The 18165-nt window shown below is 43.0% G+C and overlaps 1 protein-coding gene across 1 annotated transcript; it reads left to right on the top strand.

Annotated features, from left to right (window-relative positions):
- Positions 1-6198: 6198 nt before the first annotated feature.
- Positions 6199-6774, top strand: LOC115970502. The gene has a single exon (XM_031090130.1). The coding sequence runs from the start codon at positions 6199-6201 to the stop codon at positions 6772-6774; it is 576 nt and encodes a 191-aa protein (XP_030945990.1).
- Positions 6775-18165: the final 11391 nt, after the last annotated feature.

Consider the following 18165-nt stretch of genomic DNA (forward strand, 5'->3'; position numbering starts at 1 on the left):
TTAGTTGTGTCCATAAGTTTTCCACTTTATTTCTAATAAATATCTTGAATTACTTTATTTCTTATTGCTTTTATAATTGATGATTTGCATAATTTATGATAATTAACTAGAAATATTTTGTATATTGTATAATTAGTTAATCCAACGAGTTCAATTTTTTTTTTTTTTTTTTTTATAGGCAACGAGTACTATTAAATCCTCTTAAATTCAAATATGGGATCTAAATTACTTGTCAACAATTTAATGATGAAATAAATAAAGGTGAAGTATATCTTTAAGACCTTGTAGCTAAATTGACATTTCATCATGCACAAAATGTTTTGCGATTATGAAGAAAATGATTTCAGCAGTGAGATTTTTTTTTTTTTTTTTTTTTTTAAAAGCACACAAAGTTCATGAACGACAATAATGGATGAATGAAAATGATTTGTGAACATTATGATTACTATCTCTTGTTAATGACGGGAGAGTACTGTAACCACGAAAAGTGTGCAAAGGAATGGCCCAAAAGTGTACAAATTGAATAAATGGTGTAGATTTGTTAACTTTATGCAATGTGGAAAAGTTGAGAGATTCCTTGTTAATTTTGTAGTCCCACATTTTTTTTTTTTTTTTTAAGAATATTAAGAATGTGTTTAGCATTAGCTTTTAGTATTAGATTTTAATTTTTATATTCAGTTTTTTAAAACCTTACTTTTTTCTATATTTTTTACTTTTTAAAATTTTTTAAAAATATAAATATACTTTAGCACATTTTTAACAAGTAACAAAAAATAATTTCCGCCAAAAGTTACACAAAACTGTTGTCAAACCAACACTGCTGGGCAGTTTGATGATCCCTATAAATAAAGCAATAATGTAAAATTTGTATGGGAGTACAAAGTTAATTTTTATCTACAGACTACGATGATTGATGGCAATAAGTCTATTGAGTCTCAGCACCAAAAACTTCAAGTCATTTGGCTAAATATTGCAAAAAATAGAGTTTATTAGTGTTATAAGTACTGTTCAAAGTTATTTAGCAAAATGAGGAGAGAAACTAAATTTTGGCAACGGTGTTGCGGAAATTGTAAGAAAAAATATGAGAGAGAAGAAAAGTAAGTGATGTGATGGGGAGGGAGAAAAAATTGAATTTTGGTAATGAAATTACCGAAATTCTTGTCCTACCCAGCTCCTGCCCATGAAATGCCCAAAATGCATGCAAGGGGAGTGCCCTGAAAGGGAAACCAATTGTGGCAATGGCATTGCCAAAATAGGAGGGAAAAAAAATTTTGTGGCAATGCCATTGCCGAAATAGAGGGGGAAAAAATTTGTGGAATGGATTTGTGGCAATGGCATTGCCAAAATAGAAGGGAAAAAAAAATTGTGACAATGACATTGCCGAAATAGAAGGGAAAAAAAAATTGTTGCAATTGATTTGCCAAAAATTGGAGGAGAGACAGAGAGTTGTCTGAATAAAAAAAAAAAAATATATATATATATATATATATAGTACACATATTCTTATTGTAAGGACTAGATTTGAGTCCCTAGCCAAAAACATGGATGGACTTAGGCCTAAAACAATGAATTTGTAGAGAGTGGGTTGGAAAACTGGGCTTGAATGAATCAGACTACCATTAAAGTAGATTTAGATGACAAGAAAATGAAGATAGACAAGTTTACACTGAAGAAAATCATCATCGGCACAGTCCAAGAAGATTAGTTCTTATATAATTCTCTCAAATTTGGTTACAAATGTAATTCTCGATTTCAATAGTGTTTTGCTCTTAATTTTTTGATCTCCTTGTCTTATTGCTTCCTTCTCCTTTTATACTCTCTTCCCCTTTCATCTTTAGCCTCCACGTGCAGACCAGATGGATGGTGTTTGATACTTGTCCCATCAGCACCTTCCTAAAATCTTTATATAATAGCTGTAAGGTTGAAAACTACTATTCAGATATCACCTCCATATTAATGCGGCCAGAAAGTTAGCTGCAGAACATTTAATGTGGCGGTAGCAACTTTCTCCTTAGATATTTTAGGACTCCCCTCTGTCCTGTGTTTCTGCAATGCTTACCCATACCAATAGAACTTCCTAGAACAATCCTGTGAACAGTAGACCACCTCTATAGACCTCGGCTTTAGTTAGCTGAGGTGGCATTTATCCTCGACCCAACCTCCTGGGCCATTATAATCAAAACTAATTTCTTCATTTACTAACACGAGCTCCCTTGACAATGTTTACTCCTCCTCGGACGACCCCTTGAGTTTGGGCTTCAAGCCCAATATATACATAAAAAATAAGCTCTTGGGCCCAATACCCCTACACTTATTCTTCAATATGGATTTGTGGCAATGGCATTGCCGAAATAGAAGGGAAAAAAAAATTGTTGCAATTGATTTGCTGAAAATTGGAGGAGAGAGAGAGTTGTCTGAATAAAAAAAAATATATAGTACACATATTCTTATTTTAAAAATATACATGTCATGTTCTTTGATTTCGTATTGTAAAAGTATCCTGTGAAACAAATAATGATAGATTCAAGTACACTGAGTACATTGATTCTTATTCTAAAAATAAGTACATAGATTCTTATTCAGATTCCTGTCCACGCATGAAATAAAGTTATAGAAGAAAAAAATTATTGACGTGCACACTGTAAACCAAAAAAGAACAAAGAAACTAAGATTCTTGCAAATATTCTTTGCAAGTACCCTATGAAAGTTATTCAAATTTTTTGCAGAAATTCATTGCAATGAATATATATTTATAGTTAAGTAATTTTTTTGTATCAGAGTCTCCCATTTTGTTGTGTGGCAATGGATTTGTGGCAATGGCATTGCCGCAATGGAGGGAAAAAAATTGTGGTAATTGATTTGTAATAATGGCATTGCCAAAATAGAAGGAAAAAAAATTGTGAGAATGGATTTGTGGCAATGGCATTGCCGAAATAGAAGGGAAAAAAATTGTTGCAATTGATTTGCTAAAAATTGGAGGAGAGAGAGAGAGAGAGTTGTCTGAATAAAAAAAAAAATTTTGAATTCTTATTCTAAAAAGTACACATATTCTATAAAAAAAAAAAAAAAAAAAAAAAAAATTTGGTTTGTGTATGTCATGTTCTTTCATTTCGTATTGTAAAAGTACTCTATGAAACAAATAATGATAGATTCAAGTACATTGAGTACATTGATTCTTATTCAGATTCATGTCCACGCATGAAAGAAAATTATGAAAGAAAAAAATAATTGATGTGCACACTGTTAACAAAAAAGAAAACAAAGAAACTGAGATTTTTGCAGAGATTCTTTGCAATGAATATATGTTTATAGTTAAGTAATTTGTTTGTATCAGAGTGTTCCATCTTGGTCTATGTTGTGTTATATTTGGTCAATTGGCGTATCTAGTTATACAGTTTAAAATCTAAGAATTTAACTTACATGAAACTCGCATTCTATTTAAACAGTACTAATGTTACTGAAGTTTCCACCATTCTTATTTTCTACTCTTTTTCCCCTAAAAATTTCATCAACCTTCTTCTCCACTCTTATTCTCCTCATAATTCTACCAACAATTTTCAATTCATGCGTGTCATACATTCTACAAACAACTATAAGGAACAACACTTGCAAATATCTATCCGTTCTTTATCTCTTACAAGGTGAGTCTCTTAAGTAGTTACTTTCATTTTTATAATATTCATGTTGATATGTTTTAGGGGCATAGCTAAGCATGAAAATCTTGCTTTTGTTAAATTATTTGTTCATGCAAATCTTGTTTTTGTATTATGTGTTTTGCAACATGAACTGATTTGTATGATATGTTTTAAATTATTTGTCCATGAATTCTTACCTAAAATTTCATATAGCAAAATTTACATATATTTCAAAATTGACATATATTTCCTTAAAAAAATACTTAGTTTGTTAGCCTATAATATATACGTATGCTATAAAAAAACTCAAAAAAAAAAAAGGTTAGTATATGCACATAAACGTTAATATTTAAGTTTTAGGTATTGTGGGGGTAAAGTTCGCCAGTAAACTGTGGGCCATGGTACTCGTACAAAGCCCAACCATAATAGGAAGCGAAAACACGGACAGAGGACTCCCAGCCCAACCATGTTGGGCCGGGCTTGTTTAAGGATGCACTAAACGAGAGTCCAATTCACACCCTTTACATGGTGAAAGGTCATCTAAAATCAAAGGAAAATGCTAGACGTTCAGGGGGCAACCACAACTGCCGCATTAAATGCAAGGAAGTTACTTTTCCAACCGCATTAATGTGGAGAGGACAGAAGAACAGTATTATCTTGGCCAGTGCAACTCACAGAAAAGGGGGAGGATGTCCTATGGGACAGGCACTCAAGTAGAGTCCCAGATGATCAACAAGTGTAGGGTCATTATCATTCAAAGGATGCTATATAAGAGAAGAAAACCCCCATGATCAGGGGATCGGAAGCTGGAGAGCAAAAAGTAAGGAAAGGAAGAGAGAGAGAGAAAGGAATTCTGTAAACGAAACTTTGGGGTACAGCCCCACGAACTGTTATCCCAAGAAACTTAATGAAGTATTCTCACGTTCAAATGGTTGCATGGCTTACTAAAAATTACGTTTACTCTGTCAAGACCTAGTTCTACGACCCACTCTCTATAAATTCATTGTTGAGGGTCTTTTAGGCTAGAATCGCTCGCTTGCTGGGCTTGGGCCTCAAAATCTGTCCCTTATAATTGGCGCCGTCTGTGGGGAGAATTTGTGTCTCGACAAGTGAACAGTAAGAAATGGAAGGATCAGGCCCGCGCCAAACCGGACGTGCAGATTCTCAACGGTAGGACAATTTTTTAAATGTCGAACGAGGGAACGACCAAGATAACCAACGAGAGGGAAGCGTGAACACCTCTTACACGAGTAAAAGCCGTTCAAAGGGGAAGGATCATGCATCCCATGAGCAAAACGACCGAAAGGCTTTATGAAAAGAGATTGATGATTTGAAGAAAAAACTACACCGAGCACAGCAGAAACGTCCTTCACCCGGCTCGGGCTCTAGCAGTGACGAAGATAACGAATATCGACGAAGATCAAGAACCCCTCCGAGTGAGACCTTTTCCTATGAGAAAGAGAGGCCTCGTAAACGCAGCCACAAAAGCCCATCTTACCAAGGCCTGGCCAACGATGCCATGAGTAAGGCCCTGGATCGCATCTCCCAGTCACCGTTTACACGTAGAATAGAGAGGGCAGTGCTTCCTCGGCGATTCCATCAACCAACGTTTGCTATATACAATGGTCGGACCGACCCAGTGGAGCATGTGAGCCAATTCAATCAAAGGATGGCCGTCCACACCAGGGATGAGGCGTTAATGTGTAGGATATTCCCATCTAGCTTGGGACCCATGGCGATGAGATGGTTCGATTCCCTCCAGCCGAATTCCATAGATTCCTTTAAACAGCTGACGCAGGCTTTTGGTTCCCGTTTCATCACCAGCACTATAGTCCCTCGGCCTCTCGATTCCCTCCTATCCTTGTCCATGCAGAAAGGAGAGACGCTGAAGGCCTACTCGGATAGATACTAGGAAATGTATAACGAGATCGAAGGGAAATATGATGACGTCGCCATCAGTACGTTCAAAAGGGGCTTGCCGACAGAACATGGCTTAAGAAAGTCCCTCACTGGAAAGCCAGTCACCAGCGTGCGCCAACTCATGGACCGAATTGACAAGTACAAAAGGGTCGAGGAGGACCAGCAGATATGGAAGGGTAAAGCGAAGGTCGTTCCTCAGGAGAGGAGGGACTTCAGGTCGGAACTATTTAACAACAGTAATAGGCCGAGAAGGGACTATGTAGAGCAGTCCGGATCTACTGGGGGTCAGGCAGTCCATGCTGTGTTCCGAGAACCTCTTCACAAAATCCTAGAGAATGTGAAGTATGAGCCTTTCTTTTAGTGGCCGAACAAGATGGCTGGCGACCCTTTGAAGCGTAATCAGAACCTGTATTGCGCGTACCATCAAGAGCCAGGTCACACTACTGATGATTGCAGGAACCTAAAGAACTATTTAGACTGACTCGTCCGAGAAGGGAAGCTGAGACATCTGCTGCATCGCCCTGAAGGATGGCAAGAACCATCAAACAATGAAACCAGACAAAGTACGTTGAGGCCACCCATTGGCACAATTAATGTCATTCTCGCCGCACCTGGAAGGACAGGCTCTGTCCCCTTCAGGGTAATGTCAGTGAGCAGTTTCCCGACTAAGCCAGACGACAGGGAATCCAAGAGGGCTAGAACGAGCGCCACGCCATTAATCGGGTTCACGGAGGAAGACAAACAAGGAACTATCCAACCCTACGATGATGCCTTAGTCGTTACGCTCAGAATAGGAGGTTATGACGTGAAAAGGGTGTTAGTTGATCAAGGCAGCGCAGTGAAGATAATGTACCCTGATTTGTATAAGGGACTGAACTTGAAGCAGGAAGACTTGTCGCCATACGATTCCCCCCTGGTTAGCTTTGAAGGAAAGGTCGTCATCCCGAGAGGCATGATTAGGTTGCCTGTGCAAACAGACTCAGATGTGGTAGAAGTGAACTTCATTGTCGTAAATACATACTCCCCTTACACAGCCATCGTGGCCCGGCCATGGCTTCACGCACTGGGGGCTGTGTCGTCAACCTTGCACCAAAAGGTGAAATATCCGTCAGGAGGTCAGATCAAAGAGATAATAGGGAACCAGGGAACCAGGGAGCGCCACGCCATTAATCGGGTTCACGGAGGAAGACAAACAAGGAACTATCCAACCCTACGATGATGCCTTAGTCGTTACGCTCAGAATAGGAGGTTATGACGTGAAAAGGGTGTTAGTTGATCAAGGCAGCGCAGTGAAGATAATGTACCCTGATTTGTATAAGGGACTGAACTTGAAGCAGGAAGACTTGTCGCCATACGATTCCCCCCTAGTTAGCTTTGAAGGAAAGGTCGTCATCCCGAGAGGCATGATTAGGTTGCCTGTGCAAACAGACTCAGATGTGGTAGAAGTGAACTTCATTGTCGTAAATGCATACTCCCCTTACACAGCCATCATGGCCCGGTCATGGCTTCATGCACTGGGGGCTGTGTCGTCAACTTTGCACCAAAAGGTGAAATATCCGTCAGGAGGTCAGATCAAAGAGATAATAGGGAACCAGGGAGTAGCTAGGCAATGCATGGTGTTGGCAATCTTGCGGCAGCAGGATTGCATAGCTTCCACTTCGGCCGAGAACGGCTTATAGCAATTAATGACTACGGTCCCAACTGCGGGTAGGGGAGGACCAGCCATGGAGGTGAACTGTGAGGAGTTGGAGAAAGTACTTGTCGGATCTGACCCTGAGAGGTTTTTTCAAATTGGTTCGGAATTACCGCCCCAAGAGAAGTCGGCACTAACTGCTTTCCTCCGACAGAATTTAGACGTGTTTGCTTGGGACCCCTATGAGGCCCCCGGGGTCGACCCAGATTTCATCTGCCACCACCTTAATGTGAACCCGGCCATAACACCTAAGAGGCAGGCTCCCCGACGACCGTCAAAAGAACATACCGACGCCGTGAGAGAAGAGGTCACAAGATTGAAGAAAGCAGGGGCTATCAAAGAGGTCTTTTATCCCGAGTGGTTAGCCAACACGGTAGTGGTAAGGAAGAAGAGCGGGAAATGGCGGGTCTACGTAGACTTCACCGACCTAAACAAGGCGTGCCCAAAGGATCCCTTCCCTATGCCCCGGATAGACCGGTTGGTGGATTCGACTGTCGGACATCCTAGAATGAGTTTTCTAGATGCTTTTCAGGGCTACCACCAGATACCCTTGGCCGTCGAAAACCAGGAGAAGACTGCTTTTGTCACCCCAGTTGGGAATTATCATTATAAAGTGATGCCCTTCGGCCTAAAAAATGCCAGGTCAACCTATCAAAGGATGATGACCAGGATGTTTGAACAGCAGATGGGTAAAAACATTGAAAGTGTACATAGACGACATGGTGGTTAAAAGTAAGTTGGCTCCCAACCATATTGATGATCTCGGCAACGTTTTTCAAATACTAAGAAAGTATAAACTACGGCTGAACGCAACCAAATGTTCATTTGGAGTGGGATCTTGAAAATTCTTGGGCTATATGGTGACTAACAGAGGCATTGAGGCTAACCCTGACCAAATAAGAGCCATCCATAACTTGCAGCCTCCTCGAAACCTTAAAGAAGTCCAGAAGCTTACTAGTATGATAGCAGCTTGAAACCGTTTCATCTCGCGCTCAGCAGATAGATGCAAGCCATTTTTTCTCCTATTACACAAGTGGAAAGGATTTGAGTGGAATGAGGAATGCGCTATAGCTTTCCAACAGCTAAAGGAATACCTCGCCCAACCGCCGATTATGTCCAACCCCGAGGCCGACGAGGTTTTGTTTGCCTACATAGCAGTGGCCCCGCATGCAGTAAGCTTGGTGCTAATCCGAAAAGACAACGGCACACAGCGACCAGTCTATTACGTTAGCAAATCCCTGCAGGAGGCAGAAACCCGTTACCTTCCCCTCGAAAAGGCTATCTTGGCCATCGTACAGGCCACAAGAAAGCTGCCCCACTACTTTCAAGCACACACTGTTGTGGTGTTAACTCAACTCCCCTTAAAGTCCATCCTGCGCAGCGCCGATTACACAAGTAGAATTGCAAAATGGGGAACGATTTTGGGCGCCTTTGACATTAAATACATGCCTCGCACCGCTGTAAAGGGCCAGGTCCTCGCCGACCTAGTGGCAGAATTTGCGGAGCCTGCAGCAGAAGGAAAGGAAGTGTCGGTCTTACTGGGGGCTGGTGAGTGGGTGAGCAGCACAGTTTCCCCGCGTGGACCCACTTGGTGGAAAGCATACATTGATGGCGCATCGAACCAAAGGGGCTCAGGGTTAGGACTTGTCCTGCTCTCACCTGAAGGGATAACCATAGAGAAGTCATTAAGACTCGGTTTTTCAGCCACGAATAACGAAGCCGAATATGAGGTGCTATTGGAGGGAATGGGAATGATCCGGAAAATGGGGGGGAAATCCGTAGACATGTTCTCGGATTCAAGACTTATTGTGAGGCAGGTAAATGGAGACATGGAGGCAAAGGATGAAAGAATGCAAGAGTATCTAGTTCGGGTTAAGCACCTGCAGACCCAATTTCATCACTTCCACTTGACGCACGTACCCAGAAGTGGGAACACTCATGCTGATTCTCTCGCGACATTGGCTACCTCCTCGGCTCAACCCCTACCTCGAGTCATTCTAGTAGAAGAGATCCTCCGTCCACTAACAGAGAAGGCCAATGGGATTGGAATACATAACATTAGAGCAGGACCGAGCTGGATGGACCCTATCGTTCTGTACTTAAAGCATGACACCTTGCCAAATGATAAGGTTGAGGCTGGCAAAATCAAGAGAAAAGCTACTTGATTCTGGTTGTCGGAGGACTCCAAGCTTTACAGACGCTCGTTCTCAGGGCCGTATTTGCTGTGTGTACACCCAGAGGCTGCAGAACTCATCCTGGAAGAGTTACACGAAGGAATTTGCGGAAGTCACACGGGGGGTAGGTCTTTGTCTCACAGAGCCTTAACGCTGGGTTATTGGTGGCCGAGCATGCATAAGGAAGCCCTGGATTATGTGAAGAAGTGCGACCAATGCCAGAGATTCGCTCCGAGCATACACCAGCCTGGTGGAGAGCTAAACCCCTTATCCAGTCCTTGGCCATTTACGCAATGGGGCCTAGATATACTTGGCCCATTCCCCAAGGCAACAGGGAATAGAAAATTTCTTCTTGTCGGCACCGACTACTTCACCAAATGGGTGGAGGTTGAGGCACTGGCAAACATTAGGGACGTCGATGTCAAGAAGTTTCTCTGGAAAAAAATAGTCACCAGGTTCGGCACCCCGCACACCCTGGTGTCGGACAACGGGCTCCAGTTTGACAGCAAAGCCTTTCAGAAGGTACTGCAGTGAGCTAGGAATTGTTAACCGGTACTCCACGCCAGCTTACCCCCAGAGTAATGGACAAGCGGAAGCCGTCAATAAAACCATAATGAACGGACTGAAAAAGAGACTAGATGACGCGAAAGGAAGATGGGTAGAGGAGTTAGCCCATGTCTTGTGGACATACCGTACCACGCCTCGTAGGTCCACGGGGGAAACCCCTTTTTCAATGACCTATGGGGCCGAGGCTGTCATTCCACTGGAGGTGAACTTCCCAACCCAGAGGACCACCACCTTCTGCCCCGCTACCAATAACAAACTTCTGGAGAAGAGCTTGGACCTCATCGACGAAAGAAGGGAGGGCGCGATGGTCCACCTAGCTAACTATCAGCAGAAGCTCAAGCAAGGTTACGACGCCAAGGTGAAGTCCAGACCATTAGCGCTTGGGGATCTAGTACTGAGGAAGGTCTTAGGCACCGCGAGGAACCCCGCATGGGGAAAGCTCGGACCAAATTAGGAGGGACCGTACCGCATCACTTCTGTAGCCGGCATAGGAGCCTACTTTTTAGAAGACTTAGACGAACGTATAGTGCCACACCCTTGGAATGTAAACAACCTGAAAAGGTACTGTTATTAATGAAAGATATAATTTTTAAATGTCGTATTGCTGTGCAGTTACTTACCTAAGTGTTAAACAGAACCCAAGTCTTGCATGGCTCCTCGGCCACAGACTTGGGGGAAATTAACCGCGAAATGATTCTCACCAAGTGTTAAACAGAACCCAAGTCCTGCATGGATTCTCGGCCACAGACTTGGGGGAAATTAATCGTGAAGCGATTCTCACTAAGTGTTAAACAGAACCCAAGTCCTGCATGGCTCTTCGGCCACAGACTTGGGGGAAATTAACCGTGAAATGATTCTCACCAAGTGTTAAACAGAACCCAAGTCCTGCATGGCTTCTCGGCCACAGACTTGGGGGAAATTAACCGCGAAGCAATTCTCACTAAGTGTTAAACAAAACCCAAGTCCTGCATGGCTCCTCGGCCACAGACTTGGGGGAAATTAACCGCGAAATGATTCTCACCAAGTGTTAAACAGAACCCAAGTCCTGCATGGCTTCTCAGCCACAGACTTGGGGGAAATTAACCACGAAGCGATTCTCACTAAGTGTTAAACAGAACCCAAGTCCTGCATGGCTCCTCGGCCACAGACTTGGGGGAAATTAACCGCGATACTATTCTCACCAAGTGTTAAACAAAACCCAAGTCCTGCATGGCTTCTCGGCCACAGACTTGGGGAAAATTAACCGTGATATGATTCTCACTAATTGTTCAACAGAACCCAAGTCCTGCATTTTTGTCTAATTATGAACTATCATTATTTTCACGTATTCATTCGTTTATACTTAACTTTCAGCAGTAGGTGACAGAACAGGTATGCATTCATGATGAAAACAGAAGAAAATAAAACAATGATATCTGAAAGGAAATAACCTCTATCATTTAAACCCAAAAGCGGTTCTGTTCACAAACATTAACAACGCAAAACAGAATAAAACATGAAAAGTAAAACAAATGAAATCCTACACTACTTTCCTAAGAGCCCTAAGTCGGAGCGGGCTGATTATCTGCTGCTTGGGTCTCCAGGGCAATCTCTTTGGCCTGTGCAAGGATCTCGCTAATACGAAAGTTGTCCTCAGGTGACTTGCCCTGCTCGGCCTGCTTCGTGCCCCCAGCCTCGGGAATAGAGGAGTCTGTTGGAAGAGGCTCTTTGGAGGCAACCTCGTCAGGAATCTCGCGTACGTCCTCCGGGAAAAAGATGTTCTCAGCCTTCCTGAGATCAGAATCTGCTGGAACAACTGCCCGATCCAGGGCTACACCCTAGGACGTGGTGATGTATTCCCTGCAGACAATGGCAACTTCCTCGGCCAGCCTAGCCTCAGTATCATGGACTCCACATTCATATGAGGCCGCCACAGCCTTCTCGGCAGCTTCCCTGCCAAGCGGGCCTCCTCCTTGGTCCTTGCAAGCTCAGCCTTGAGCGTTGAGACCGCCTGCTGCTCCGCCGTAAGCTTCTCCTCAGATTGGCGGAGCTTTATGCGCAGATCGTCAGCTTGCTTTTCGGCATTCTTAAGGCCGGCTTCAGCGCTCGCATGAGCCTTCTTCACCTCCTTTATTTCATTATTCTGACAATCAAAATCCTGTTTGAGATCGCCAGCGGCCTTCTCGGTGGCAAAACGGGACTGAGCCTCCCTATGCAAGTCCTCATAAGCCTTCTTGGCCCATTCCTCCGCAACAAAAATTTGTTGAGTGACCTGCGCTCGGAAGTAAATAAAAACCCTATGAAAACATGACGATAAGAGGGTACACAATATAGAGACGAGATAGAAGATTCCACTTACCATGGCCATGTCCCTCTTCAAGGACATGAAAAGTTCTAGCTGACGAGTCTTTCTGAGCCCCTCCATATCACGAGGCAAGAAAAGAGGCTGCTGCAGTGCCTCGGCCAAGAATGATGCCTGCTCCCGTTGGGATTCCCATAGGGTCGCATCCCAGGGGATCGGGGCGCCGTCTAATTCGATCCGCGGCGACCATGTTCGTTGTTCCCTACGAATGGCTGCCTTGTCTCGGCTGTCAGTGGACCTAGTCCTCCTCTCTCGGGGCTCATTCTTCTCCTTGCCTTTCTTTTGAGGCCTGGCCTTTTCACGGCCAATCTCTCCCTCCTCCATTTCTTCTGTAGGCCTTTTTCACCTTAAGTTAGGCATAGGCTGTAGCGCCGCATCCGAGGAGGGAGGAAGAGGAGGAGCAGGAGCCTTAGGGGCAGTTTGTTCCTTCGAGACGTCCTTAGAGGACTGCCCCTTGCTCCTGTTAGATAGAAGGCCCCTGAGGCCAGTCCTTGACTTCAAATCCATTCCTTCTTCTTCAGTCTCTTCGCTGATATCAACTTGTGCGATGACTAAACCAGTATCAGGAGCTGTAGAGGCACGGTCTAAATCGGCGTCGGAGTCCTAGAGCTCTACTACCCTAGCCGACACCTCTCCTTCCTCGGTAAATTGGAACTGATCTATTTGTTCCTCTAAGGATGAATGCGAAGAACCAGCCTCCTCCTCCGAGATAACCACTGCGGGAAAGGCGCGTTGGGGAGGCAGCTGAACAGGAGGTAAGTCTGTTGAAGCAAGGAACCCTGGTATGGATACGTCAATACGTGCCAATCTTGGACTGCCAGCCCTTATAGCTTGGCCGGCGTCTACCAAGGATCGAGTGAGGGGAACGTAGTCCAAAATCAAGGGAGCCGACCGTAATTGTCCGTCTTCGCTTACGAAAATCTCAGATCTCAGGAGGTAATTTAGAGCCGGGACGTTGACCAAGCTCAGCCGAGGGGATGTTCGTTCCTTGTCTGCAAAGGCTGTTAAAGGGTTTATGTTAGTCCGAGGAGGCATGCAACCAAACCAACAAGTTTAAAATAAAAAGAAAAAGAAAGAAAGAAAGAAAAAGGGGGGGGAGGGCTCAAAACTAAGGTCCTCCCCACGGAATCTAGTTCTATGCCACCCCACCTAGCGTTCCCGCCCTAGCCGGACAGTGAATGTCGTCATGCCATGGTCCGGAGACGATCAAATGGTCGTCCTTCAAGCCTTTGCTGGACTTGGGAAGGCAGGATATCAACCTCACTTCGTCAGTTCTGGACTTTAAGTAGTATGAGTTGCCGAGTTTATGGCATTCATAAAGATGAACCACGTCGTGCCATGAAAGGCCGAGGTTCATCTGGTCGTTTAAGGCGTCGGCGCACCCCAGGATCCGGAACAGGTTCGCGGTGCACTGGTGGGGGGCCAATCTATGACCATGTAGGTAGTCCCTAGTTATTCTCCCCATTGGAATCATCATTCCTCCTTCCACGAAGGCTATCATTGGAATTGCGACTTCCCCCGTTCTTCTCTTGAACAAAATTTCCTCCTGGTGGTAATACTCTAAACCTACCTCCGGTGGAATATGATACTTCGCCCTGAAACCCGCCATACCGGCCGGAGAGTCTACCATTTTTTCAAGCCTACCCATCCCCTCTAATCCTAGACAATGTGAAGGCAGTTTGTCTAATGAAGAGTAACGAAGAAGAAGCGCGCACTTACGAGTAAGAAACTCGACGGAATCTTCAAGAGAACGGCAGCGAAGGCAAGAACATGCTGAAGGAGAAGGCTTTGAGATGTTCTGAACACTGGAGTGTTCGTCAAAAGCGAGGAATGAACGCCTTCAAAACCTTATATACTCAGAGGGAGTTGGACAAACACGCTCCCGCCTAATGCAAATGAAACGTTGTCCACTGTTGATCCGGTCTCCAACCGTTGGATTAAAAGAGCGTAAAACTCCAAAAGCTGCAATTACTTCGCCCAGGGTCAATAAATGCCTGCAGCATTAATGAGGCACGTGAGGGCACGCCCCCGCACGTGTAAAGCAGGAATCCACAACGAACTGTCCAGTAGGCATCAAAATCCCGCCTCTCCTCCTCGGATCAAGAAGGAAGAGCCGGAATTTTGAGGGGCTATTGTGGGGATAAAGTTCGCCAGTAAACTGTGGGCCATGGTACTCGTACAAAGCCCAACCATAATAGGAAGCGAAAATACAGACAGAGGACCCCCAGCCCAACCATGTTGGGCCGGGCTTGTTTAAGGGGCGTCCGAGGAGGAGTGCCTCCTCGGACGCACCAAACGGGAGTCCAATTCACACCCTTTACATGGTGAAAGGTCATCTAAAATCAAAGGAAAATGCTAGACGTTCAGGGGGCAACCACAACTGCCGCATTAAATGCAAGGAAGCTACTTTTCCAGCCGCATTAATGTGGAGAGGACAGGAGAACAGTATTATCTTGGCCAGTGCAACTCACAGAAAAGGGAGAGGATGTCCTATGGGACACGCACTCAAGTAGAGTCCTAGATGATCAACAAGTGTAGGGTCATTATCATTCGAAGGATGCTATATAAGAGAAGAAAACCCCCATGATCAGGGGATCGGAAGCTGGAGAGCAAAAAGTAAGGAAAGGAAGAGAGAGAAAGAAAGGAATTCTGTAAACGAAACTTTAGGGTACAGCCCCACGAACTGTTATCCCAAGAAACTTAATGAAGTATTCCCACGTTCAAATGGTTGCATGGCTTACTAACAATTACGTTTACTCTGTCAAGACCTAGTTCTACTACCTACTCTCTATAAATTCATTGTTGAGGGTCTTTTGGGCTAGAATCGCTCGCTTGCTGGGCTTGGGCCTCAAAATCTGTCCCTTACAGGTATAATAATAATAAAGAAAATTGTACGATATTAGAAATATTTATCTATTATCGTATGAATGCATGAGAACATTATATAATTTGTCTTATTTTAGAAGAAGCAAAATGAAGAGCTACATAAAATAATTAACAGAACTATAACAATTCCTTCTAAATGTTAATGTTATGCTAAGTTACTTAAGAAAAGGGAAACAAAAAATAGTTTTAACTACTATGATGGACAGTAATAAATTATCAATGAACCAATCCTCTTTAATAGAACTCTCTCGACTCTAGTTATTTAAACATTGAATATTTTTAATGGATTACCTTCTTGTATTGCATTGTAATGGTTGTGTAGTGTTAATATATTAATACTATTGTTATGTTTTAGTGTAGATAGTAGAAAAGTTGTTCATTTTTCTCATCCATTCCGACGGAATAATTAAACATGGTGAAAATGGGGTTATTACAAAGAGCCACCTCCTTCTATGCTTCCATTAAGCCAGGATGTTACATTTGAAGAACTATGTGATGGAGTAGCATCCACGCTTCATATAAATAGAGAAGATTCAAACCTGACTATTTAGTATAAATTTCCTTTTCAATGTCATCCACATCCTGTGACTTACCAGTAAGTTTTGGTAGAAAATGATAATGGTGTCAATGCAATATTCGAAATGTTAGACCGCCAATATGGATTTGTAGGTGCAAAGTTATTCATGGGTGTAAAGCCCATAAGAAGCCAGCAAGATGTTTTTCCCATTCAATATGCCAACGAAGGACCAAGTGCAACGTTTTGTTATTCACATGGCAAGCACTTCCATGATCCATATGCCACTCATATTGGTCATTATTTTAAAAATGCAACTCATTCCCCAATCAACATTGGTGGTGCTGACTATTATGCTTCATATATCCATGTTGCAACTGAGGACCAACATGTTCCTTATCGGCCAATGAACACCAGTGATGCTGACTATGATAATCCAACTGAGCATGTCACACAAAAGACTACTTGTTTTGAGTTTGAAGCTCAATATGACCAAACTGCCACTCAGAGAACTGCTAATGATCCCAATGATACATACCGCATAGCTGCTACTACTAAAAATGCGGTCCATACATTATCAAAAAGGATGTAGGCCATGGATAGTGATGACCAACTTGATGATGACGAGGTCTTTGATGATGTTGGAGATGAGCAGGAGCCTCTCAATGAACCTAATCAAGAAAGCAGTCCAGCTATGGCATTCCATCAACCTTTATCACTAAGCTTTTCACAGAACACGTGAGATAATATGATTGATCCAACCCTACTATTTGAAAAGCCCACTCAGAGTATTTAGGACCCTACCTAAGAGTTTTATGTGGGCTTTCTTTTTTCTGATAAGGATGAACTACAAGCTACTGTTAAACACTATCACATCAAGAGGAACCAAACATTTAGTGTAAAAGAGTCAGATCCAGCATGTTGGTCTGTAAGGTGCAAACATTGTTCTTGGCATCTTCGAGCATGCTTCCGGGCTACACATGAGTTGTTTGAGGTTAGAAAATACAATGGCCTACACACATGTACAGAGTCCACGCTCACACAAGATCACTAGCAATTAGACACCCATGTTATTGAGAAAGAGTTGAGGGATGTTATCAAAAATTATCTAACCATAAAGATTTCTTCACTTCAACAGACTCTTTACAATAAGTACCAATATTGGCCTTCTTATTTTAAGGTGTGGGAGGCGAAAGAAAAGGCAATTGGTAGAGTGTTTGGTGATTAGGACAAATCTTACCAATTATTGCCAAAATGATCGAAAGCTTTGACTGATTCAAACCCAGGCAGAAAGGTTATTTGGAGAATAGTACCTGCTACTATGCCAAGCTGTGCGATATTCGAGAGAGTGTTCTAGGCTTTTGGTCCATCAATTGAAGGTTTTCAACATTGTAAGCTAATGATTAGTATAGATGGAACTTTCCTATATGGTAAGTATAGAGGTACGTTATTGATTGCATCAACGAGGGATGGTGACAACAGACTTTTTCCACTTGCCTTTGCCATTGTAGAGAAGGAAACTGATGATAGCTGGTATTGGTTTTTGTGTTGTATTCAAATTAATGTCACTAATCGGGAAGGGTTATGTGTCATATCTGATCATCGTCACCCTGGTATAATGGCAGCGATACGGACTATATGTCAATCGACACGTTTGTATCATCGTTTTTGCCTTTGTCATGTGGCTAGCAATTTCAATTAACAAATTGGGAATAAAAACTTGAAGGCTATGGTAATGTGGGCAGGCATGGAGAATCAGTTACGAAAGTATCAAATAACCAGGGATAGAATTACTCAATTAAGTGCAAATGGTGAGAAGTATTTAACGGACATACTAGTGGAAAAGTGGACGTTAGCACACAATGGTGGACATCGTCATGGGGCAATGATCACAAATTTGTCTGAAAGCTTCAACGAAATTCTAAAGAGTGCTAGAAATTTGCCCATAACTACGTTAGTTGAACTTACATACTACTGTTGTGTAGCCTACTTTGCCAATTGGTATACTAAGGCACGTGTAGAGGTTACTACCGGCGAACTCATTACAGCCTATGCAAAAAATAAATTCAATAAATGGGAAAAAAAGCACCAAAGCATTTAGTTACTGTGTTCAGTCATAAAGATGGTCTGTTTCAAGTCAAAACACCAATAAACCCTAACTCTGCATATAGGGGTAATCATCGTCATGAGGTAAATGCACTTGTAGTTGTCGAAAATAGCAGGTTTATAAGATTCCGTGCTCACATGTCATTGCCATGTGTAAATATCAAGGCATCTCTACAATGTGATATATTGACCGCTGCTACCATTTGGAAGAACAAATTGCCTGTTATGCACCTAGATTTCGCATGGTTCCAGACAGTGTATATTGGAATGAGCCTGATTTCGTGGTCTTGTATCCTAATGTCAAGCTACACAGTGAAAAAGGTTGACCA

This window comes from Quercus lobata, chromosome 12 (genome assembly GCF_001633185.2).
Source record: "Quercus lobata isolate SW786 chromosome 12, ValleyOak3.0 Primary Assembly, whole genome shotgun sequence".
Classification (NCBI taxonomy): Eukaryota; Viridiplantae; Streptophyta; class Magnoliopsida; order Fagales; family Fagaceae; genus Quercus; species Quercus lobata.